Source organism: Stegostoma tigrinum, chromosome 13 (genome assembly GCF_030684315.1).
Source record: "Stegostoma tigrinum isolate sSteTig4 chromosome 13, sSteTig4.hap1, whole genome shotgun sequence".
NCBI lineage: Eukaryota > Metazoa > Chordata > Chondrichthyes > Orectolobiformes > Stegostomatidae > Stegostoma > Stegostoma tigrinum.
In genome coordinates this window covers 77,049,262-77,074,737 of record NC_081366.1, presented here as the reverse complement: position 1 = coordinate 77,074,737, position 25,476 = coordinate 77,049,262, and the positions used below count along the sequence as shown (strand labels likewise).

General features: G+C 38.4%; 1 protein-coding gene across 2 annotated transcripts in view; it reads left to right on the top strand.

Annotated features, from left to right (window-relative positions):
* LOC125458374 (matrin-3-like) overlaps positions 1-25,476 on the top strand; it is an 88,356-nt gene that overhangs the window by 8,014 nt on the left and 54,866 nt on the right. For both annotated transcript variants that reach the window (XM_048543616.2, XM_048543615.1), the window contains exon 2: positions 15,680-16,856. In XM_048543616.2, the coding sequence (XP_048399573.1) occupies positions 15,846-16,856 (1,011 nt within the window). In that variant the 5' untranslated portion in view covers positions 15,680-15,845. The remainder of the gene's footprint in view (positions 1-15,679; positions 16,857-25,476) is intronic.

The window sequence follows — 25,476 nt, the reverse complement described above, 5'->3', positions numbered from 1 at the left end:
ATACCACCAATTTGAGTGTCAAACTTACTAACTAGGTGGACTGCTTCTATGCTGCATGGATTCTGTGCCTCCTATTTTCTCATCCAAGTTATTTATATAAATGACAAATGTGGACAACACGGTGGCTCAGTGGTTAGCACTGCAGCCTCACAGCGCCAGGGACCCGGGTTCGATTCCAGCCTCGAGCAACTGTCTGTGCGGAGTTTGCACATTCTCCCCATGTCTGCATGGGTTTCCTCCGGGTGCTCTGGTTTTCTCCCACAAAGATGTGCAGGCTAGGTGGATTGGCCATGCTAAATTGCCCATTGTGTTCAGGGGTGTGTGGGTCTGGGTGGGATGCTGCAAGGGGCGGTGTGGACTTGTTGGGCTGAAGGACCTGTTTCCACACTGTAGGGAATCTAACTTAATCAAAAGTGGACCCAGTACCAACCCCTGTGGAACACCACTCACCACAAGCCTCCAATCCAAAAACCAACCCTCCACCAGAATCCTCTGTCTCCTAACATCAAGCCCGTTTTGTATTCAATTGGCAAGCTCACCCTGAATCCCGTGTGATCTAACATTACTAATTAGTCTACCATGTGGAACTTTATCAAAGCTTTACTAAAATCCATATAAACAAGGTCTGCTGCTCTGCTGTCATCAGTCTTTTTGGTTGCATCTTTGAAAAACTCAGTTGACATTGTGAGACAGAATGTCCCTTGTACAAAATAATTCTGACTATTCTAATTAATCCTTGCATCTCCAAATTCATGTAAACCCTATCTTTCAGACTCACCTCCAATAAGCTAACCACTTTTTTTGTAAAGCTCACAGGTCTGTAGTTCCGAGTCTTCACCTTTACAGCAATAAAGGCACAACATTAGCCACTTTCCAGTTCTTCAGCACCTCATTCATGGTTGTAGATGATACAGACATTTCTGCTAGGGGCCCTGCAATTTCTTCCCTGACTTGCTGCAACATCCTAGGATAAATTTGATCAGACCTTGGTGTTTTATCCATCTTTGTGTTTTCTGACACCTCTAGCACTTCCTCTCTTGTAATGAGATCTATTTTCAAAACATCTGTTTATTTCCCCGAGTTTGCTTGATTCTATTTCTTTCCACACAGTCAAAATGGATGCAAAATATGCAGTTGGGATCTCTTGCTGTTCAGCACATAGACGACCTTTTTGATCTTTAAAGTGCCCTGTTCTCACCTCAGTTGCTCTCTTGTTCCTAATGCACCTGTAGAATCTCTTTGGATCATCCCCAACCTTAACTGCCAAGGCAGTTGCATATTCCATTTTTGTCCTTCTCGAGTCCATCTTAAGAATTTCCCTGTAGTCTTCAAGAGATTCATTTGATCCCAGTTGCCTCTATCTAATATATGATTCTTAGACTACATCATCAACTTTATTGTCATTGACCCTTTTTGTCACCTCAGATAATTCCTGTGGCTGTGCTAAACATGAATTTCCCTTCAGAAATCCATACTGACTCATCCTAATCAGTCTGATATTTTCTATGTGACAACTAATTCTATTATCTATAGAGTGTACGTATGGAATCCCTACAGCGTGGAAGCAGGCTATTCGGCTCATCGAGTACATACTAACCCTGCAAAGACAATTCCATCGAGACCCACCCCTACACCATCCCTGCATTTCCCACTCCAGGCATTATGGGCAATTTAGCATGGCTAATCCACCTAACCTGCACATCATTGGACTGTGGGAGGAAACCCACGCAGACACGGGCAGAATGTGCAAACTCCGCGCAAAGTTTTTCGTTCTGGAATCGAACCCTGGTGCTGTGAGGCAGCAGGGCTAACTGCTGAACCACTGTGCCTCTCTCGCTGTTTGCTGTTTTCATTTCCTTTTCCACTTTGTCCCTGTACTTTATGTGTTCTTCTCTACCACTGAGGTTAAACTGCATTTGTATGACGACTGGTCTTCTCCTTTGAATCTTATTTGAACAGAAGCCTGACATTTGCAATTCCCTCGTCTCTGGCACTTCCCTTGAAACTTGGGAAGACTGAAACATTATGGCTAATACTCCAGCAACTTCTGCTTTCACTTCCTTTAATACCTTTGGTCCCAGTATTTTGTCAACATGAAGTACCAACAGTCTATTCAACAGTTCATCTTTTGAACCTATTTAGTGACTAGTTCCTCTCCTGATACCCTGATCTGGGTAGCAACTACTTCGTTAATAGACAGGTGCAAAGTATTCATTTAATACCTGAGCCATGCCTCTTGCCTCCACTTGTAAATGACCCTTTTACGTTCCTAATTACCCTTACTGCTCCCTTTATCACTTGTTTACTATTTATTTTTCATAGTGAAGACTTTGGGATTCCCCTTTTTTTGGCTGATATGTTTTCTCAATTCCTTTTTGCATCTAATTTTCACCTGAAACAAGAACGGATTGCTGGAGAAACTTCTTTTATTCATTTGTAGGATGTGGGCATTGCTGGCTGGCCAGTATTTCTCGTCCATCCCTAGTAAATTCCATCCCATAGCAGGTGTGGCAGCATCTGTGGGGGGGGAAATGTTTTGGGTCCAGTGATTCTCCTTGATTGGTCTGTGGAAGGGTGTTGCTGGACCTGAAATGTTGACTCTGGCTATGCGCCATAGATGCTGCCAGGCATGCTGAGTTTCACCCAGAAATTTCTGTTTTTGGTTTAGATTTCCAGCATCTGCAGTTCATTGTTTTTTTTTGTTGGGACCTTTTTCACCTCTTCCTCTCTGAGCCTTCTGTGTTTCTATTGGTTCTCAGTTTTTTCTTCTACTTGACACCTGTTGTATGCACACCTTTTCTACATTCTTATTTTCTGTCTTTGTTATCCTGGGCGCTTTGGATTTCTAGGCCCAACTTTTCTCATTTGAGGGGAGTATATCTTTATTGTACCTGAACCATCTTCTCTTTGAAGGCAACCCATTGCTAACTTAACTTTTCTTGTCAACCTTACATTCTAGACCATTCTGCACAGCTTTGTCCTTGCTCCATTGAAATACACCATCACAAGCATCACAAGTGGTTGGGCAAAGGACACTACACTGAGTAACTCCAGCGGTGCTATCTAGGGGGCAAGGTAATTGATCTCCAAAAACCACAACTATTTTTCTTTGTGCTGGTATAATTCCAACAGCTGAGAGTTACCCTTTAATTCCTATTGACCTCTTTTGGGCTAATGCCCCATGATGCAGTTATAAGTAAAATGGGGCCAAGAGCAGTCAGTTGCAACTCACTTTGGAGTTCGGTTCTTTTGTCATTGTTTCAAGGCTGAAGTCAGGAGCTGACTGGCTAGAGAGAAATCAAATTGAGCATCAGTGAGCAGCTTGTTTCTGTGCAAATATTGCTTGATAGCACTATCAATGACCCTGTCCATTAGTTTGACTCATAGGCCAGTTATTGGCCAGGTGGTTTGTTCTGTATTTTATACATATATTTGTGGGTCATTTCCACGCTATCAGGGAATTGTTAGTCTTTTAGCTGTACTTAGCCATTACAGGCACAGTTACTTCTTTAACACAAGTCTTCTATGCTGTTGCTCAGTGTGGTCAGGGCTCATTGCCTTTGCAATATTCAATGTTTCAGCTGATTCTTGATATTTATCATCTTTGATTCTATAATCATAAGAGGGGCCCCTCTTGTGGCAAGGTGGTAGTGCCTCTACTGTTGAACTGGGAGGCCCAAGTTCAAAACCTACCTGCTCCAGGGGTGTGTAATAAGATGTCTGAATAGGTTGTTTAGGAAACTAGATTAAATTTGTCAGAAGGGGGCCAAAATGAATTAATCGCTTAGCACTTTTGAAGAACCGGTGCAAACATGCTAGTGAGGGTGTTGATATTTGTAAAGTCTCTTCTTTCTGTTAGCTGTTTAATTGTCCATCAGTGATCGAGACTTCATGTGGCAGGACTGCGGACCTTCAATTTGATCAGTTGGATGTGATTGAATACGATTCTGCTGTTGCTTTTGAGCGCCCACAGTATCTCGTGCATGTTTAGTTTTGCGTTACTGTATCTTATTGAAGTTTGTTCCATGTAGCACAGCGTTAGAGGAGGGCCTTGTGAATGTAAAGATGGGAATTTCCTCACTGACAGGGCTTGTCAGTCTTCACTCCTTTATGTACTTTTATGTGTAGACATTATCTATGACAGGTTGATCACCAAAGATGGGCTCAAGTAGATTTTTCCCTCTTGGTTCCTTTACCACCTGCTGCAGGTGTAAGTTAGTGCCTGTACCCTTTAGGTATCAGTGAGCTCAATTAGTAGTGATGCCACCAAGCGTCTTTTGGTGATGGGTATTGGCATCCTCCATCCAGAGTACATTATGCACTTGTGCATCCTCAGAGCTACCACTAGGTGGTATTCAGTGTGGAGGAGTGCGGTTTCATCAGCCGAGGTGAACAGTACTCAGTAAGAGGTTTCCTTATCCCGTGAGACTTAATGGGGTCTTGAGTCGATGTTCAGTGCTCCCAGTGCCCAGTGCAACTCTGATTGAATGCCACTGTGCAGCCACCACTTCTGGTAGGACAAGACATACCCTTTGATGTGTTGGTTGCTACATTATCAGTAAGGTATTCTGTGAGTCTGACTGTGCCTCTTTGCTTGCTAAGTTGGTGGGAGAGCTCTGATTTTGGCTCAAGGCACCAGGTGTTGCTAAAGAGTACTGTGAAGTGTACGCATTGGCTTTTTGCCAGTGTTTCTGGTGCCTAGGTCCATGCCTGGTGATCTGTGCTTTTTTTTGTGCTTGTAGCCGTACAACTGAGTGGGCAGTCAGAGGGCAGCTGATATTCAACTGCATTGCTGTGTTCCTAGTTATGTACAGGTCAGATCAGGTAATGACAGCATCACTCGATTCTCTATAGGCGATTTGTGAACCAGATGGGTTTTTATGACAATGGGTAGTAGATACATGGTTGTCACTTTAATACTAGATTTTATTCAATTCAAATTTCACTATTTGACATGATGGGATTCCAACCAATGTCCCAGTCATTAGCCTGCGGTTTTAGATTACTATTCCAGTGATGTTATCGTTTTGTCATTGCCTTCCCTGACTAAGAGTTTTAGTGTATCAGCTGTATCTTTAGGTTTTCTTGTATGTTACCAAGGGAGGCATTTGTTGTAGCGTTTTTTTTGTAACTTATTTTAAAGAATAAATTTGAAGAATGCTATACATTTTGTACAGAGTATTCTCCCTCTCAATAATGAGGGAAGGAATGAGGGAATTCCTCTTGAAATATCTTGATTTAACAAAGATGTATGACAGGGGCTGTTATTTTTATATCTGTTCATTTATTAAGTCACTCCATTGACCTGTGTTTTGAGTTGTTGCTGTTAAGGTCTTTGGTCCTGTAAATCTCCTAAAGATTCTGTATAGTGCATTGTGTGCTGACTATCTCATCTGAAAAAAAACCTTGCCTCATACTTACGGTGAGGCAGTAGGAATGGCTAATCATGTACTTTATTGGCTAATTGACAGTGCAGGCCCAGACATTTAATGCATATATAAGGAACTATGTTAAACTTGGATCCTTGCAGGTTGGTATGCCATTCAGTGACTATTCCAGCTGAAGCCTTCCCACCTACAGGAAAAAATTGCAAACTCTGTATTGAAGCATATTCGGGAATGATTTCTTCTAGACTATGATACCAGAAATGAGGATATTTCTGTGGTGCTTGCAGCTGAAGTACTTTGCAATCTTGGTAGAGGTGGAAAATGGTGATTATTCACATTTGATGAAAATAAACAATTAATTTTACCAAGTAGAAGATACTTTTTAAATTAAGAAAGGAGCTAAACCTTACAAAGAAATTATATTTTCCTTCATTAAGTGGGATTGGTAGTAATGTTACTCCTGTTGAAATTCTAATATATTATTTTAAAAGTTCTAATGGAGAATTAGGACACTTTTTAAGTTCATAGAGGGCATGATTTTTATTTTGAAGACCAGACTGTAAATAAATGGAAACTGTCAGATGTAGTAAGCACATTCCAGCTGTTGAGTGATGCAGCTTGTAGGCTGAAATGAGGTAAGTTTTCTTAAACGTCACTATACTGTATCTGTGCATATTCAAAAATATTTGTAACTCTGAAATAAGGTGAATAATCAGTTGAAACTTGACTTTGTTGCTACAGTTGCTTATCTCAGCAGAAGTCAGTTTTGATTGTTTCCAAGTGACCTATATTTTCAGCAGGATGTTTAGTAGATTTGATGAATAAAACAGTGACTTCCACGGAATGCTTAACTTTTAAATGTTTTGAAAGATTTGTAAAACAGTACTGCTGCTGTTCAAGTAAAGGAAATCAACTGCAATACATTGCCTTAAGATGATCCTCTGGGTAAATGCTTTAGGACTCATTTGTACCTGAGAAAAATCGTCGTCACGTTATATGCCTTAGTAAGTACTCAACTTATGCAATGCAGAAATTTGCATCCTGTTGGAAAGTAATATCCGCTTTCACTTCAGTTAAATTTTTTTACATCATTGTATTATTTAATAGGCCTTCTTGGGATTGGTTATGAGGAACTTCACCAATGCTGGCCTTCATCAGATTTTTATGATGTCAAAAATTATAACTTCATGAATGAGTGGCTCATAGAATGCCATTTCTATAAGCACACTGCTGCTGATGCGACAGTGTTTCTACGTACGCTGTACTGTCAGAATCTGTGGTCATTTTCACTGTCCTCTAAAGACATGCTGATTTCTTTGTCCTACATCCAGGACGATGCTGTTGCCATTTTACGCAAGTTGTATCACACGCTTTCACCTGTAATTTAACTGTGAACTTACAATCATTATCCCTGGGCAGGATTGATAGCCCGGCCATCGCCTCTTTGTGCCCTAAAAATATTCCTATCTGCTATCCTTTACCTAGCAGAATTATATCTCACCTTGAACAGTTTCTCCTTTCACCACTCACTTCCAAAAAAACAGATAAGTGAGGGTCCTGACTGCCGATTCTTTTTGTAAGTTATGGAGTATGTTTTGCTTTATCCGAATTCACATTACCATTTCCATGATGTTGATGATTGTGTTGATGTTGCTTCTCATTGTCTGTTCAATTTTGAGAATTTTATTCAGTATAATTTTGATTTCCGTTCATCTTTTAAATCTTTGTAGCACATTTCATCCTGCGTCTCTGTCTGTCCTGGTTTTCATATTATCTGTGGTGGTGGACTTTCCATAAAGATGTAATATAAGAGCACTGGTTACCACAGCTGAGTGGAATATTATTATTCTCACCCGGTCTCCTATAGTAGTTCTAAGATGGGGACTGTACAGTCCACGCCCCACAGATTAGGTGTCCGTGACTCAACAGTTTGTGATGCCCTTATGAGCTTTATGTCCTTTTCTGACCCTGGCCCCTTGAGATTGTAGGTAGTGCTTCAAATTAGATGGCCTAATCAGATTTCAATACCTCACCAATCCCACCAAGACCATGCGCTAGCATCTTCATGTGGTAATCTTCTGACACATTTGTGTGTGTGTATGTGTTCCTATTCAGTTAAAACTGTCTACTTCTTTTAAACAGTCAGAGAGACCCAGAAATGCTATCTCCAGTCAAAATTCTTTTCCCTTTGATCTGATGTTTCCATACTGCATGTTGCAACTACCTGCTGTGTTCCATGCAGTGGTCCATACCACGTCTGGTTACAATTTACTGAGAAAACGCATCAAAATGCTTACAGTTTTCCAAAAATCTCTTGTACAAGCACACTGATTTCCACAGCTATGAGGAATATTCTTCTCCCACCCCCACCCCCGTCTCCTGTAACAATTCTATTTCCTTCTGTGTCTCACTTAGACATGGTTTGATTCTTACCTTTTCCACCAAAAGTTCTTAATTTTCATTCTGTAATCTGATCAGCATTGTTTAGATATGGTCAACCAATTCTCTTGCCTATTCTGTTCTGACTATCTTGTCCATGCTCAACCAAAAGACAGTCTCCCACTTCTTATCTTCTATCATGACAGTCTCTCTATATTTGTCAGAGTCATATCAACATGATCAAAAAAAATTCTGAGTTTATCCTCCTTCCTAATCAGGCTTCCATTTTATACTGGCCAGAGCAATGGTTCCTTGGAATTGCAACAGGAAGTAAGTCTGCAGCACTAATCTGCTGGGCAACAGGAGGGGAAGAAGAATTGAATAGCAACAGTGGTAGTGAATTTATGGTCAGGAATTCAGCAGGCATATTTGCATTACTAAACTTGACCCTGGGATGGTATGTTGCTGCCCTGGTGACACGGTCAAGAATGTTTGCTGGGTGTTCTTTTGTTGGAGGATAATAGCCAGAGGACATGATCCACAACTGTACAACAACATGGGTAGGAAGAGGTATGATATCCTAAGGCATATTTTAGGGCGTTAGGAAAAAAAGATCTCATCATCAGTAATCTCAGAATTATACCCAGTACGCAGTGCTATTAAATAAAGAAATAGGAGGATTGATCTATGTAACACATAACTTGAGAATTTGTGCAAGGGGAAGGCACCAAATGTCTGAGAAATTAGGATTAGTTCTGGGACAGATTGGACCTATGTAAATAGGTCAAGTAGTATCTTTACACTGAAGGGGGATTTGCTAGTGTTTTTGGCCAGGATTTAAACTAGCTTGTGGAACCTGAGAGGTACCTGAAATTGAAATTGGAATAACACAGCCATTTGCAGGAAATAGAAAAGTGGTAAATGAAATGAGAAGGCAGGCAAAATGAAGGTGAGCGATAGAATGTGAAATAATGTCAAAAACACACAAGGCCACTGCTTGAATGCGTGCAGCATTTGCAAGAAGTTAAATTATTTAAAGGCACAAGTAGAGGTAAATTCAAAACGTGGCTGCAAGCTCACCAAGGCTGTGAATTTACTTAGAGATGTTCTCTATTTAAGAAGGACAAAAATAAAGGAAAAAGAGGTGATGTTGTGTTGATATTAAGGAATGGGATTAGTCCATTTGTGAGGAACCCAGATGTGAAAAACAGAATATGGAATCTGTTTAGATGGAGCTACAAAACAGGAAGCGGCAGCAAGAACATGCAGGAGTTGTTGAAAAGCCACCAAACAGTGGTAGTTTGAAGCATGTTATTAATTGGGAGATTAGAGAAACATGTAGCATAGGTAATACAGGTGAGTGAATAAAGCTTTTCAGCACATGCTGCGGAGGATGGGTGTTATGGATGGCCTTTTGGGAGCGTGTTGAACTGGTAGGCTATTTTAGATGTAATTAGAAAAGACTAATAATCTTGGTGAAGAACCATTTGGTGTACATTATTTGAAAGTGAGGTAGTTCATTCTGAAGCCAGCGTGTTAAGTTTGTACAGAAGAACTTATGAAAGTGTGAGGGGCAAATTGACTGGTAAATAGGCACAACATAGGTAATGGACAGTCTTTAAAGAATTATTATGTAATTTATAGCAACCATTTATTCTTTCAAAAAGTCCAAATATGTCATTCTGCTGTTGCTAATGAAATGTTAAGGATTTTAGAAGATTTTTTAAAAAGGCCCATGAAGTTGACAAATAGTAACAAACTTGAAGATTTCAGAATACAGCAAAGGAAAGCTAAAAAACTAATAAAGGGAAAATAGAATATGCATGAAAGTTAGCAAAGCAAAACAGAAAAATGAACAGTAAAAGCTTCTGTAGCTATGTAAAAGGAAATATTTGGCTAAAGCAAACGTGGTTCGATGCACGAGAGTTGGACGCAGAATTTGAGAAGTGGCAGAGAAGCCAAATTTACTTTCTATATTCCGCAGTTAAAAATAGGCAGCGCAGAAACCTCCCAGTGTTGTGGATCTCAAAGGAGTAAAGAGAATGAAGAATTGAAAAAAAATAGTATTAGTAAAAAGAAGTGTTAGAAAAATTAATGGGACATGAGTAATAAGTCATGAGGACCTATTAATCTTCACCCTAGCGTGTTGAAAGAAGTGGCTATGAAGATAGTGGATGGTGTAATGATCAACCTCCAAAATTTAATAGATTTTTGGACGGGTTCCTGCAGTTGGTAAGGTAGCAAATGTCACACTAATCTTTAAATAGGAAAGGAGAGAAAGTTAGGAACTGAAGACCTGTTAGCCTTGCATCAGTAGCATGGAAAATGCTATTTTGATAATTTGGATAATAACGACATTTGAGTAATAATGAATGATTGCATAAAGCATGGATTTGTGAATAGGAAATCATTTTTGAGAAATCTGATGGGAGTTTTTTTAAAGATGTTACTAACAGAATTGACAAAGGTTGAAGTATCGTATTTGAGTAGTATACATGCTGGGCTTGCTTTTGTTTTCCTGGCACTTTGCTATATGTATTTAGGAGATGCGGTACCTGCCCGTTCACCACTTTCCATGGTGTTGTCCTGATACAAACTCTGTGGTCTATTAAATTTATATGTGTTTCTTGTAAGCCACTGTGCAGTATTTGCTGTGTAGGGTGCAGTGGCCACAGTGATCATCTCTGGAGAGTCGACCTGCATGGCATCTCATTTTGTCTGTGTAGAACTGCCTAAAGCTAATCCCTTAAACTGTTCAGCTCATTTCCACTTTGATCTCTGTCATTGCCCTTCTGTCTTGTTCCAGACTGCTGTATGGAACAATAACCTCTTTATTCTGTGCACTCCCTAAGACTTTCATCTCAATTGATTTTAGTAATTGCAGTTTAGTTATAGTCTCCTTTTCAGATTTCTGCACAGTCTCTGTTCATAACTACCTTGGGATTTTCAAATCTTTCATTTTCTTGCACTTTCCTCAAACATCTTACTTCCTTGGCCGTTTATGGGAGTTTGTTTTATTTCTCTAGCATGCTGTTTTGATGCTTGACTGGGAGTTAGTCATTTAACCATGATACTCTGCTTCCTCTTGTGTTTGGTTTGTCATTTTTATATATATCCTTCTCCCTTTCTGACTGTATTAATATGCTTGTCATCTTCTTTTTCAGTTTTCCAGAAGGGTGCACATCAGAAAAGTATCTGTTTCTCCGCGGATGCTGAGATCTGCTGGGTGTTTCCAACATTTTCCGTTTTTGTTTCAGACTTCTGCATCTGCAGTATTTTGCTGTATATCCATTTAAATATTGACTTTAGCACTCCACTCATGTTGGAGCGCATTTGTTCATTCTGCAAGTTGCGTGGTTCTCTAAAATCCTTTTGCTGAATCCTTTCAAATTTTAGCAAACATTATGTAGATGTAGTACAGTTGTTTACATACTGTAATCTGCTGTTTGAGATTGCTCACATTTTGCTGAACTGGATAAAATTCCAGCATTTACTTAAGACATTGAATCATTCTTCAAAGTGAGAAAACACTGTCAGTCTAGCAGAGAAACCTTTTGCCTAAGTTCCCCCTGGGTAAATGTGAATGTTTACTGCTTTGTCGATTTATAGTCTTTGAATTGGAGCTTCAGACAACCCATTTGATTCCTTTACTATTAATAAAACAAGTTTCATCTTCAGGATGAATTTAAACAAATTTCAGTAGCATTTATCACACGATAGGCCTGGGGCATTGAGGAGATTATCACTTTCTTTGGAGACTTTCACTCTGTGGCCATATCCCAGGCACAGATTTCAGTCGTAAGGTTACTGAAGCTTGCCTTGCACCAGGCAAATTCACCTGCATTCTCTATGATTTTCTTATGTTACCTTTGAATGAGGGGTAGTTGTTTCTTTCACATATTTAACGAAAATGACTAAAATCAGTAGATTAAGGATCAAATTAATGGCATTTATATCACCAGATATGCTCAGTTGAGCCAAATGTAATTGCAGAAAAATTTTAAAGAAGTCCTGCCAACGGATAAAGTGTTGTTCTAGCTTAGTTGTACTTGTGGATTCAAGCCTCATCCATTGACTTGGGCACTTATGCCCAGGCTAACACTTAACTGCACTGCTGGGGCAGTGACATATAAGAAAAGTGTTGTTTTCAGGTATGGTGTTGAACTGAGGCACGACCTATATTCTCAGGTGGACATTATCAAGGTTTCTTTTCATATTTTCTAATTAACCTGTTCAGAAATAATTTACATACCTCTGGAGTAGGTGAGACTCAAACCCAGGTCTTGTGGCTCAGAGGTAGGGTGGCTACCACTGCACCACAAGAGATCCTTGTCATCAAGGTTTTTATGCCACGACTTCAAGAAAGGTTAGCGGAATTTTCTGTAATGGCCTGGGTAATTTGTATTCTTAAGTCAGCATTAAAAAGATCTGAGCACTACATCATTTTTGGGCCAAAATCAGTTGCTAATTTTCCTGCAGCAGCGATTGCAATTTAAAAGTCAGCACAAAAATGGTTGGGAGGTTCTCAGGTTTTGAAAGCCGCTGTGTAAATAAAATACTTCTCGTTATTGTTTTGCTGTAACCTCAAGTAAAGAAATTTGTTTTCACCCAACAGATTTACTCTTGAAGTGCAGTCACTATGTTGCAACACAGCAGACATTTTGAATATGTCAAGATGTTGAAATAAATTTAATTGATTTGAAGCTGAAAATATTACACATTCTGAACTAAACAACGAATGTTATTTCAAATTGCAATGACTATTTGCATTGACTGAAAGTTAATGTGCACTCTTTAAGAAAGGAGCACAGTCATTCAGCTCAGTATGAAATGTACATTCCTCCCATCAGAGCAGTTTGTGTGTCTAGTACTGTGTTGCTTTTTTTGTACTTTGTATATTCATAATTGCTTAGATTGGATTGTATGAGACTCTGCAATTGGGGCAAGAGAACTGATTTTCTGCAGTGTAAATTCAGAGATTCAGTGCAGGGACTGCTCTTTCCCAATCCAACCTAAAAAGCCTTGATGTGAAAGCGCCTTTTAAGAACACGAATGACCATGATAAGATTAGAAAATCTGAGATAATAAAGGATATCAGACCTGTTCCTTCCATTAACATTGTATCATACATGTCACCTGGTCAGTTTAATCTCCTGAGGCCTTACTCATTATCAAGGACCTCAATCCTGGTTGCTTATGTATTCATTTATCATGCAGTGTGCAAGGTTGGGTATTTTTAAGCATGACCGTTTCTGATATAGAACATAGAGAACATAGAACAGTACAGCACAGAACAGGCCCTTCAGCCCACAATGTTGTGCCGACCATTGATCCTCATGTATGCACCCTCAACTTTCTGTGACCATATACATGTCCAGCAGTCTCTTAAATGAGCCCAATGACCTTGCTTCCACAACTGCTGCTGGCAACGCATTCCATGCTCTCACAACTCTCTGCGTAAAGAACCTGCCTCTGACATCCCCTCTATACTTTCCACCAACCAGCTTAAAACTATGACCCCTCGTGCTAGCCATTTCTGCCCTGGGAAATAGTCTCTGGGTATCAACTCTATAATATGCATGGTCCATTTTTCCACTTAATATTGATTCTCTTCATCTGTGCTTAAGCTGTTTTTAACGAAACTAATCAAAACATCTGGAAATGAAAAATCATATTTCTGCCCTTCTGCATGAAGGAATCAAATCTTACTACTCTTATATCTTGCTTAAGACTTTATTTTTAGGTAATTGCTGTTAGTATAGGTTAAATTTTCTGCTTGTATCTCTTTCATTTAATTCTTGTATTTATTTTAGAAATGATTTTGTCTTAACTTTTCTCGAGTGAAAACAAATATTTAGATCTTTCTAATTCACTTTTGACTCTCCTGGAATTATCTGCCTCACTCTTTTCTGGAAACCTTCACAGTACATTAATGTTCCCTTGAATGTATTGAGCCCAGAATGTACAAATAATCTAAATTTTACATCACTAATGTGCATTAGGAGAATTTCACATTCGTGTCTTCATAATGTGTTCTACTGGTGGTAGTCTTCCATATGGACCTCCTATTCCTAATCATGAATCCTCTCGGTTTTCCCAATTGCAGTTACTTAATTTATGTCATTGTTCTAGTGCCTGATACCTTTTGTTATAATTTCACTGAAAATCTCGCCTGTTCTTACAGATTCGGCCCAGCGCTCATGCATCTTGTCACCTTTTGCCTCACATCTCCATACTAGATTTTGTTTGGAATCAAAGCCCAACTGGTTGAACTTAGAAATATGGTATTTTCTATGGACATGACACCTGGTAACTTACTGTTTGAAGATTGCAATTATATAGAGACTTTAAAATTACTTTGAATAAACCGATTCTGTTGCTTGAAAGTACTCTACACTGGGAATTCTGTAAATCCATTGGAATATATTTTTTTTGGTCTCTAGTCTTTTCATGTGTAACTCCTTATTTTCTCTTAATATAAACTATTACACATTTACTCAGTTCTTTGAAGAAACAGACAAATGGCAAAGGTTTCTGCTTTGGTGGTAGGGAAAACGCTGAGATATTGAAATTATTTCTGAACAAACTTGCCTCGCAAATTGAGTGAGGATTAATTGTGTTGTCTTCAAAACTGGTTTACATGACATATGTTGAAGTTTATATATTTTTCACATCTATGCTTTTAAGCTCACTGTGCAATATATACCAATGTTGAAGTATTACCTGTAATCTTTTCTACATCAAATTACTACAGTAATGTGCTTCACATGCTTGGTGACCCACTGTAGGTCCAGAATGACATAGTTCAGAAGTTAATCTTAATTGATCAGAGCAGTCGCTGAAAGCCCTGGAATATAAAAAACTTGAATACCACAGTCATATTTCTGCTAGATGGAGTATTTAAAACATCTTATTTCTATATTTAGAGTAACATGCATTTGATCAGTTGATGTTACTTGTACACCATTGTGTTACGTGCACATTGTATATACTCCTGTTCGTATTGCTCTGCCCTTGATCGCATTTTTGCCTTCTTTAAGGTAAGTTTCATAGAATCATTTTTAAATTCTAATTTTAAGAGTCTAAAATTGGGTTCCATCATAAATTTCATGTAGAGCTGTGCAGGAAGTTCACGCTTAAAGTTGCACTTCTTAATGTAATTTCTCTTTCACATTATGTTCAGGCCTGCTTCTCACACGATGATCACATTCCCAGTCTCGCTAGCGTGGCTTAGCCCTTGGAGTTATTTTCCTACAGCTCACATGTCCTCACTCCCACCCCCACCCCACACACAAAAAAGAACCGACTTTGCATCTTTTTATTGTCTCCCTCTGTCCTTGACCCTGTGTTCATTGTGGCTGTGCATTTCTGACTGTGGTTCCAGATCTGTACCAAAAGGCTCCATCAAATGGCTGACGTTAGTCAGTGCAGCTCTCTGCACTGACTGCTGTCTGCCACTAGATGGACGTTGATCAATCTTAAAAATACAGGTGAGTGTGTTTTTAAAAGTATTAATAATCTGTTGTACAGGGTGTGTACAATTCTGTATTTCTTTTAGAGTTAGTAATTTTATTTTGAAGTTATTTCAGCACGAGTGTACAGTGTGGTCAGTGTTTGAACTTGAATATTGTTTTCTTCAGGGCAATAAACATCCAAAGGAACTTTACTCTGACTTCAACATTGATTTCGATGAGAGCCTATACAGTTAGTCATTTCACTTTAAGTCACGATTTTCAGGAGCATAACCACAACTTTAAGTGAGGACATCTGTATAAATATTGAACTGAATTCTATTTTAAGCTGCTTACTTCCTACAGATCATTTTTGAATTTTAGAACTTGAAGCTGACTCTAATCTCTATCCTTGCGATTCTTTCGTATTCTTGGATCTAATGTTTTTCTTTTAACTTTCAGCCTGACAAAATTCTTGGAGAAATTACATCCCTGTAGTTTATGAAATCGTCCATCTTTTAGACCAAATTAGACAGTGAAACAGCCTTTTTAGAACTCCTACTAACCAAGAAAGAACTTCTAGCCTGCTTTGACCGGTATTGAAATAGACACTCTCTCTTGTGCCACAATGGCAAGTTTTGGCAGAGGCCAGAGCAATCAAATGCGTACTAAGAGGAAGAGTCGTTTTCACGATGCAGATGCTGGAGGTCTCGTTGCAGGTCCACCTCTGAATATCCAGGCAGCTCTTGGGACATTGTGCCAGAATCCACACTTGGCTGGCTTAATAAATTCTGGACAGGGTCAGAATTATGGCCTTCATGGTGCAGGACAGGGTCAGAACTTTGGCTTACAAGTTGCAGGATCGGGTCAGAACTTTGGCCCGCAAGGTGTGGGACAAAGATCTAAAGGTTTGATGTCTACAGCTGGTGGGCCGTCACGATACAGCGATACTGCTAGCAGTAGCTTGCCTTCCTTGTTTGGAGTTAGAAACCAGAATCCACAATCTCATGCTGTTCAGAAACAGATTGATGCAGACAGGGCCAGTAACATTCTAGCTGCATTTGGTCTTTCATCCAGGGATTTGGATGAACTGAGCCACTACCCTGAAGATAAGCTTACACCTGAATCCTTGCCAGAAATTCTTACGGAGATAAAGAGGAGAAGAGCTAATGAAGGAACAGCTTCAAAATACAACAGAGGTGACGGTTCTCCACGACATGACCGTTCCTACAGAGCCTCTCATGATGATTGGGAGGAAGAAAGACACTTTAGGAAACGTAATTATGCAAGTCGTGACTCCAGTCTTGATTCAATAGTTGAATATAGTCACGGCCATTCTTCTCGAGACTCAAGTGCTAGGTATGACCGGAAGGACTATGAACGTGAGCGATTAAGAGGCAGTGATGACTTCTCCAGAGAGGAAATGTGCCTCTCTGAGCCCTCACACAATTACAATAAATTTGATTCTGATTATGGAAGAGCTGCTCATCTTCCTTCTCCTCGTACACATGAGAGGTCTCTCTTTGAGAGAAAACGAGGATCTCCTTCATTGAACAACATAAACGATTACCATGGTTTCTTGCCAGCAGTGTTCCCCCACTTGTGCTCGCTGTGTGACCTAACCATTCATTCTGTACAGGTGAGTGACCTCTAACTTCTTTAAGAATTGCTTAATAAAAAAAACTATAACAACTACAGCTTTTCTTGGACTTGGAAAACATCATTTGGTTTTAAGGTTCTCCCAGATGACTTTCTGGATAATCTTTGCTTCTGATGCATTTTTCAAAAATGTGATGCAGTTAAATCTACTTTCTACGCAGTCTTTTCTTTCAATGCACATGTATCCATATAAATTAAGCTCTTATTGAATTTTGGGCTCACCATAGTATTTTAGCTAGATTTAACTTCTGCACAGTCCTGACCGTGAACTTGAACTTCATTTTGTTCAAGTTTTGAGTAATGCAACATCACTATTAAATCAGTCTAGGTTAGAAATACAGAAAGCCTTATGACGTTTTCTAAGTCACTACTTTTTCGATCTGTTTTAAGAGATGATTTTATTTTTATTGCCTGGTCAATATTTAACCATAGTTCCTGACTTTATAGTCATATTTTCATATAGGTGACATCACCCATTTAAACATTTTTTCTGTTCTGTCAAGTGGTAGCAGAAATCATTTTCAAAGCTGCCACAAGTTGAGATTTGGTGTTCAAAATAAAATCTGGCGTATTTGGCTTTTTGACAGTTTATATTACTGTCTTTTTTTCCACCCCGTTCAAACTCTCTTTTACTCCTACCTTCTCTCTTTAACCTCCTATCAGTCTTGCATCTCCACTGATGGTGTTTCTTCCCTGTGCTCCTTAGCATAGGTTTACCTGCTTATGACGAACAATAGGTTCAGTTGCAAACAGCATCCATGGGTACTGCTTTCCTTGTTTTGCCTTGCAAATTCATGGGCAATAAGAGAAATGTATTGTAAATAACCCAAACTTTGCAAAAGCAGTCAGTCATACATTTAAAACAAAAAGGGGGTGGCTGGCATCTGGATTTCTGCCACCCTAATTACGTCTCGTGGTTTACAAATGTAATGGGAATGCAGTTTTGAATTTCAGTTTACCATGAAACGTTTATATTCAATTATGAGATTTTAGCATAACCCAAATCAAGTTGAACTTTATTTATCCCTGAATCTTTAAAGTTTGCTTCATAAGCATTTGGCTTCTAAAACTTAAATGCTTGGAGTGTTAACCCCATGGACTGTTGAGGAACCAATCTCGACAATTTATCGCATTGATTGGCAAGTTAGTGGTAAAACTGAACCCATCAATAAAGGTAAGTGATTATTACCTTCCCATAAAAATAATCAATGAAGTATGCATACAACAGTGTCTCACTTAATTTTAGACATTAGGTCTAAGCTTAATTTCAGACTCTAGATGGGAATAAATGGTGCATTGCTAAATCTTCGGTATGTTGTTGCAAGGGATGGATTCTACTGGCATTCCATACATGTATAATAATGTGTCCAATAATCTTAATATCTGTTTTTATATTAAATCATATTTTACTGTTCCCAATGATATGGAAAATGTGATGTTTTTAATAACATCAAAATAGTATATACTTTATTCATTGTCAAAGTTATTATTTGATAGCAATAATATAATATGCAGTCATAGATATCCTTACATGTACAGGTGGGAACTTTTTTCACAAGAACTGAAAATAATGTATTTTTCTTGACAGTTTTGGTACTACTTGCTGTCAAATGCAGCCAAATTATAGAAAAGCTAGTTTAGAAAAGATATGTGATCACATACGACCACATGAAATTGGAGCAGAAGTTGACCCCTCTAGTCTACCATTTGATAAGGTTGTAGTATTGACTCTACTTTCCTGTCTCAGCCCTATAACCCTTGATTCCGTTGTTATTGAATAATCACTTATGCAACCTTGAAATTATACAGTGACTTTCCCTGCACTCCTCTTTGGGGAAGAGAACTCCACATACTAATGATCGTTTAAGAGGTGAAGACTTTTCCTCAGCTCTTTAATAGGACTCCCTTTTAATTTTAAATTGAGTCCCCTGGTTCTGGTTTCTCTTCTTGGCATTCCCCCTTTCAAGCCCCCTCAGGATCTTTATGTTTCAGTAAGATCCTCTTATTCTTCTGAGCGCTGGTGGATAAAGATCCTTCCTTTCCTTATAAGATAGCCCCTTCATCTCAGGAATCAATTGAGTGAATCTTACCTGAAATGCTTCTAATGCCGTTATATCCTTAAGTAATGAAATCAATGCTACTTTAGTACTCACTGTGATGGAATCATGAAGTTCTGTGGTTTTTCTTTTCTGCCCTTGTTCAATTTGGGAATTGAAGCTGTACTTTCATGGCCTCTAATAGGTTGTCTTGAAATTATTCATGGCCAATTTTCACAAAATGTACTTGCAGACAATATCTGTGAGAAGAAAAATGACTAGGTTTTTGTTTTCTTATTCTTCAATTTGTCCCCATAGTTGCTTCGTCAGTTTTTAAAATACAAATCCTTTCTGTCTTTTTCATAATAAGTGGAAAACCTCCAAACCCTGTTTCTGGAACAGTTCTGCAATTGTTCAGGATGTGTTGCTGAAAACTGTAGAATGTTACGTTATTCATTTATGGACTGTGGGCGTTGCTGGCTGGGCCAGCATTTATTGCCTGTCTCTACTTGTCTTTGAGAAGGCATTGGTGAGCTCCTGTCCTGAACTGCTGCAGTTGGTTTTAACAAAACCATAATTTTATAACTGTTGGTTAAAGTGCACTGAGCAATTAGCAGTAATCCTTTAACAGATCTATGAAAAATTATTGAAGCATTTATTCAACACTTTGTTCCAGATATCATTTGACATAACATTTCTTTTATTCTCTTATTTGTACATTCCTTTATAACTAGATACAAAGCGCAAATTGAAATATTATTTTAAATGAATTGATTTTATATGCAAATTATGTGCCTCCTAGTTAACTGCTGGTCGTTAAACATATTCTGCCCTGTCACTATTAAATTCTCCATTTCTTATGAAGACCCCCAACCTGTGTTCTCACCAGATGGCATTGTGACAGGAATTTCTCCATTTTCAATCTGACTTAATTTTGTGCAGATTACTGCATAGATGTTTGAAGGAGTTATGTGGCACTACATTTTTAAAATTTCTTTCACTTTTCAGAAAATGAGATTTAAAAAATTGAGCTTAAAGGTCTGCCCAAGAATTTACAATGTTTCTTGCTGGCTGGCTGAATTCCCTTCAAACAGATTTTGCATATGTTCTCCACTACGAATTCTTGTTGCTCCAGCTTCTTAGTTTCTGAATGATCTCTCTTTCGACTTTCAATGTCCTGTTTTAAGCTTTGAATACCTTGCCTTTAGCTGCTACATGACATTTCCTGAGCCTTGCTGGCTTGACATTGGCCTTGAAAACTCTTTTCCCCTCCCATTCTTTGCTGTGAAATCTTCCTGCCACCTTTTAAATACTTTGCCGTCCATCTTGTAGATGATCCTGGTAATTGTCTGCATAAAATTAAGTACATATCACAATGTTCATTGTATGGAATGTATGAAATAAAATTCTTTGTTATTCTATGTAGTATGAATTCACTGAAATAGGTGTGTGTTGTGTCAGGCGAGTTTGGAACACAGCTTTAAAAACAGAAGAGGAGAGTGGAAGGAAATTGAATTGCTGAGAAATACTTTGAAGTTCTGTTGATTGGGTGCAATAAATCTGCAGTGAAAGAAAGTTATGTTGAAGATTGCATATTTAATAGTGGGGCTGGTAACTATAAAAGAGTTACTGAAGTAGCATTGTGAAGTGATGAGCTACATTTAAGAGTGAGTTCCATTTCAAGAAATATCCCATAATTTTAGCAACCCATTGGAGGGGGTTAGGGTGTGAGGATATGGTGTTGGGGGTTGAATCTAGGAATTTTTGGCAAATGAATTTTTGTTGGTGGGTGAAGGCTTATAACATGAAGATTCATGAAGGTCAAGCTCCATAACAATTAATGATGTTGAATTGGAAGAGAAGTCACTGCAGGAGACTTTCTGGCAATGACTGGATAGATACGGTCTTAGCAGACAGAGGGTAATTGTGAAGGACTGTTTTCTGACTGGGGGTCAGTGCTGGGACCTCTGTGTTCACAATATAACAAATATTATTTTAACCAGCATCTTATGAACTGGCACTCCTGATAAACTGGCAAAAATTATATACCTCAAACCGAGTGATGTTTACTGTATTATTATGTCCAATTATTATAGTTTTTAGGTTTATTTATTTCAATATGAATATATTTGTTCAATCAAATGGCCTCATGAAATCTCAACAGTTCATTCAATTTTGAGTCAATTTTTCCTCAAATACCGTGATCCCCGGTGATGTCTGAGTCAGTTAAGGGTGCGAGTGAGAAGGCTCACTGCTGGTAAGTTTTATTCCTGGCAATGTTGCATTATTATTTGTGTTGTATGCTGTAAAATATAACAGTGATGTGTATACCTGTTGTATTGCACTTCTATTATTTAGTGTCTGTTTTTGCATTATTAACGTCTTGATTATCTGGAATATTTGAACAATTGGCGCACTCCTGATTCCATAGGTATTGGGTAATAAATTTATATATAAATGATTTGGATGCAGATGATGGTCTGATTGGTATGTTTTGCATAAGATTGGTGCAGTTGTGGATAGTGAGGAAGGCTATCAACGGATATAGTAGGATATAGATCAGTTGGAAGGTTGGGTGAAGAATTAACAGATGGAGCTTGATCTAGGCAAGTGTGAGGTGATGCAAATTGGCAGATCAAACACAAAGGAAAGTTTGCAATAAATGGCAGGACCCTAAGGAGCATTGATATACAGAGTGATCTTGGGGTGTAAGTCATAGCTCCATGAAAGTGGAACATAAGTGAATAAGGTGATAAAGAAGCGTAAGACATGCTTGCTTTCATTGGTCGGGGCATTGATAATAAAAGTTAACAGGTCATATTGCAGCTGTATCAAAATTTTAGTGAGGCCACATTTGAATATTGTGCGTAGTTCTGGTCACAACACTGTAGGAACGATTTGGAGGGAATGCAAAGAAGATTTACCAAGCTGTTGCCTGGCTTGGAGTTTATTGGCCGTAAGGAAAGGTTGGATAAACTTGGATTGTTTTTGCCAAAATGTCGGAGGATGAGGGGCAACCAGATGGAAATGTGTACAGTTGAAAGGCATGATTTGGCTAGATCATCTGAGTCTTTTCCCCTAGGGTGGAAATGTCAAATTCTAGTATGTGTAATTTTTAAATGAGAGGGAAAATCTTATTAAAGAAGATGTGCAAGGCAAGTTTTTCACACTGGGTAATAGTTGCCTGGAAGGCATTGCCAAGGGAGGTGGAGGAAGTAAATCTGATAGCAATATTTAAGAGGTATTTAGACACGTGAACAGGAGGGTATGGTGGGACATGGACCATGTGCAAGCAGGTTGGATTAGTTTAGGAAGATATTGTGGCGGGCACAAACTAGGTGGGTCAAAGGGTCTGTTCGCTGCTGTGCTGTTTTTATTGTAAAGGATTAAGTTTTATTCTGTTTGATCTCAAGTCAGCAAATTTATTCAAATGGATACTCATGCTGTCTCCAACAGAAACAGTTTACATTTATATGTTTTCACAACCCAAGACATAAGGTGATAGGACAAGTAAACAAAAACTTAGTCAAATCAAGTAGGTCTGGGGAGGGGGGAGAGTGATGTTTAAAAAAAACAAAGTAGTGAAGTAACAAAGTGTGTAGGGAAGTGTGTCTAGTCCTTAAGGAGTGGGCAGCTGAAGGGTAAATAAAATTGGAATGCTCAAGATGTGGAATTATTGGAGTTCAGACACCTTGGAAGATATAGGGCTGAGGTGATCCGAGAGATGGGGAAGGACTACACCATGGAGGAATTCATTCTCTTTAGAACGAGAGCATACTAAAGCAAGACTCCAATCACATGAACATTTTCGAAATAGAGTAGTCAAAGTTCATGTTAATGGGCTGCTCCTCCATCATGAGAATGAAGCAATGGGAAAAACTTAAAGTTCATGCTTTACATGAAGGCTGTGTCATGTGTTTTGTTAATAAAAAGATTAAAGTATAAAACCTATAAATCAGTTGTACTCCGTGCAAAATTTCAGTTTGACTTACGTCCTGTGAAAATGCTTAAGGATATCTATTAATATAGAAAATAAACGTGAGCAAGGAGCTTTTAATATGTCTGTAAACCTCTGATTAGACGTTTGTCTTGTGTCATTATATGGTTGAGAGTTCTTCACGTTTAAGAAAGTTGTCCTCCTTCAATCTCATTGTTATCATAGCTAAAAGCATTGTGTTTAATGGTGATGTTTTACTTGGCTGATGATTCTGTTTTCTATTTAGCTTGGTATCTCAATCCATCATATCTGGGTGACACGGAGCTACTGGCAGGAAGCTGGGATGGGAAATATTTAAGTTCTCAACAGTGCTAGTTAGAATGAAACTAGTACATGATAGTTCTTTAAAAAACAATAGTCATCATGCTGGCTGGAGAATATACCTGCTGGGCTTCACCCACGTAATGATTAACATCCTTATGCTTGGTCCACTTGTCACTTCCAGTTCTTTACATTTCTATTTCAGTTCCTATGTAATTATGAAGAATAACAAATTTAGATTAATGTCTCATTCATATCAGACATAGAAAAGTTTCACATACAATAAATTACTTGAAAAGTTTGGTGACTTGCTGTGTAAGCAAATGCAGAGTGGGATCTCAAATATGTATGTGAGATGAATGACTATTTCTCTTCTTTGATCTAAAGAAAGCTGACCCTTAGCCAGGGCATAGGACAGCTGTACGTATCTTTGAATAGTGTTACTGATCTTTAATATCTGTTGAAATAGATAGAATGGCAAGCATGCAATCAAACTAGGTAACTTGTTACAAAAACTGTAAATTAGTGTAAATACACCTTTCAAAGTTTTGCACAAGCTCCCAATTCCCCATTGGGCATAATCGTTGATTGCTGTCAGTTTCAGAGACTTTGATGTGCTTGGCAGTATTCTGCTCAAGGCAGAGAAATGTTATGAAGAAATTTTGTGGGCAGATTTCCTGAACTGTGCTATATTTCTTTTAAAGTCAAATGTTTTAAAAGAAAAAGACTCGTACTAGTGTGTGAAAACCCTCCGTAGTTTTATTTCCCCGAGACTGCTTGCCAGGTATCTTCTATAACTAAAATAAGTACAATTAGTAGAAGGTCCTGATTTTCATTCCTAGATCAAGGGTGCAGAATCTGGAGACAGTAGGGTGGACTTCAGAATTTTCAATTTCCGCTATATTCTTGATTCCTGTGTATCTTTATCTTCCTCTCTACTACTTTCAGTGCTGTAGATGCACTCCACTGCTGACTATCCTCTGAGTCATAGTGTTACTTTAACATGTCAAACTCACTGATTTTTTTGCCCCCTACTCTCCGTCATGCTCATTACATGCTTCACCTAATTTAATTTTGTTTTGATTGGATGAGATCCAGCGAATATTGCTGTTAATGATTCATCAGAGACAGGAAACAACACTGACATCTTGCCTCCAGTGACAAAACCTTGTGCGTGGCTGTCTTTTATCTTGTCTAGTTTTTGTTGTTTGCTAAGCAACTTCCAAATACCTTGTTGACAACTCCCCATTTTAGTTAAATGTCCCTGGAATTTGGTGTGCAGGTTGGATAATCTCTTAACTTTGGCTTATAAACCCTTGTTTCATTAATTTCAAAGGTCATTTCACCTGATGCCCATAGGTCACTTTAAAGTAACGGTATCCTATGGACCCATTAGGGACATTCCTGATGTACACAATAACAAGAGGATTCCTTTATCACAATCATTCCAGAAAGTTGTAATCAAGGTGTTTAACATTTGATGCCACCTTTCTGTTGCTTTTTGCAACTGCAGGTGATAAGCTGAACATGGAAATTGTTTTATTTTGAAGCTACTCCTATTTCTTTGAATATTCATAGCATCAAATTTAAGCTTTTATCTGATTATATTTCTTAGTTTCATTCAAAATGAATGATCCACTGTTGAGCCTGGATGGCATCAATATCATCCTCTGAGCTGCCATCTCTTCATGTTTCCTTTGTTCTGATATTTCCTTCAGCCAAATTGTCTGATTTTTCTCTTTCTCTCTCTCTCTCTCTCGTTCACCAGTTCAGGCTTAATTTCTCTTTCCTTTGCTTTTTCCTAATTCATCCTTTTATTCATTTTTCTTTTATTCCTCTCCAAAGTTTGTTCATTTGCATCTGAATGTTAGGTAATTCTAACCACGATACATAAGTTGCATGTTTCTTTCTTTTTAATTGTAAATGTTGGCTAAACTCTTTAAAAATATTACTCAAGTAATTGACAACAATCAAAGCCATTTTAAAATTCTAACCTGTGTAATATACTTCACAGCCCTGCCTGTTCTTATGCCCAGCCATATAGTGTTTTTTTTTAAAGGATTCACAGATCAATCTTAAATTCCATCATATTTGATTCTGGATGAGCCTTTGCATTGGTCTTATCTTAGCTGTTGTTAATACTGGACCAGTCAAATTCTAGGGTGAAAACTGGCTTAGTAGACCCTAACATTTTTTTTAAGCTTGTGGAGTACTGTTGCTGAATGCATTTAGAAGTTTTCCAGTGTACTTTTCACAGAATAAAACATTTTTCAAACAAAATAAAAGTGAACTAGATTAAAGTAGAT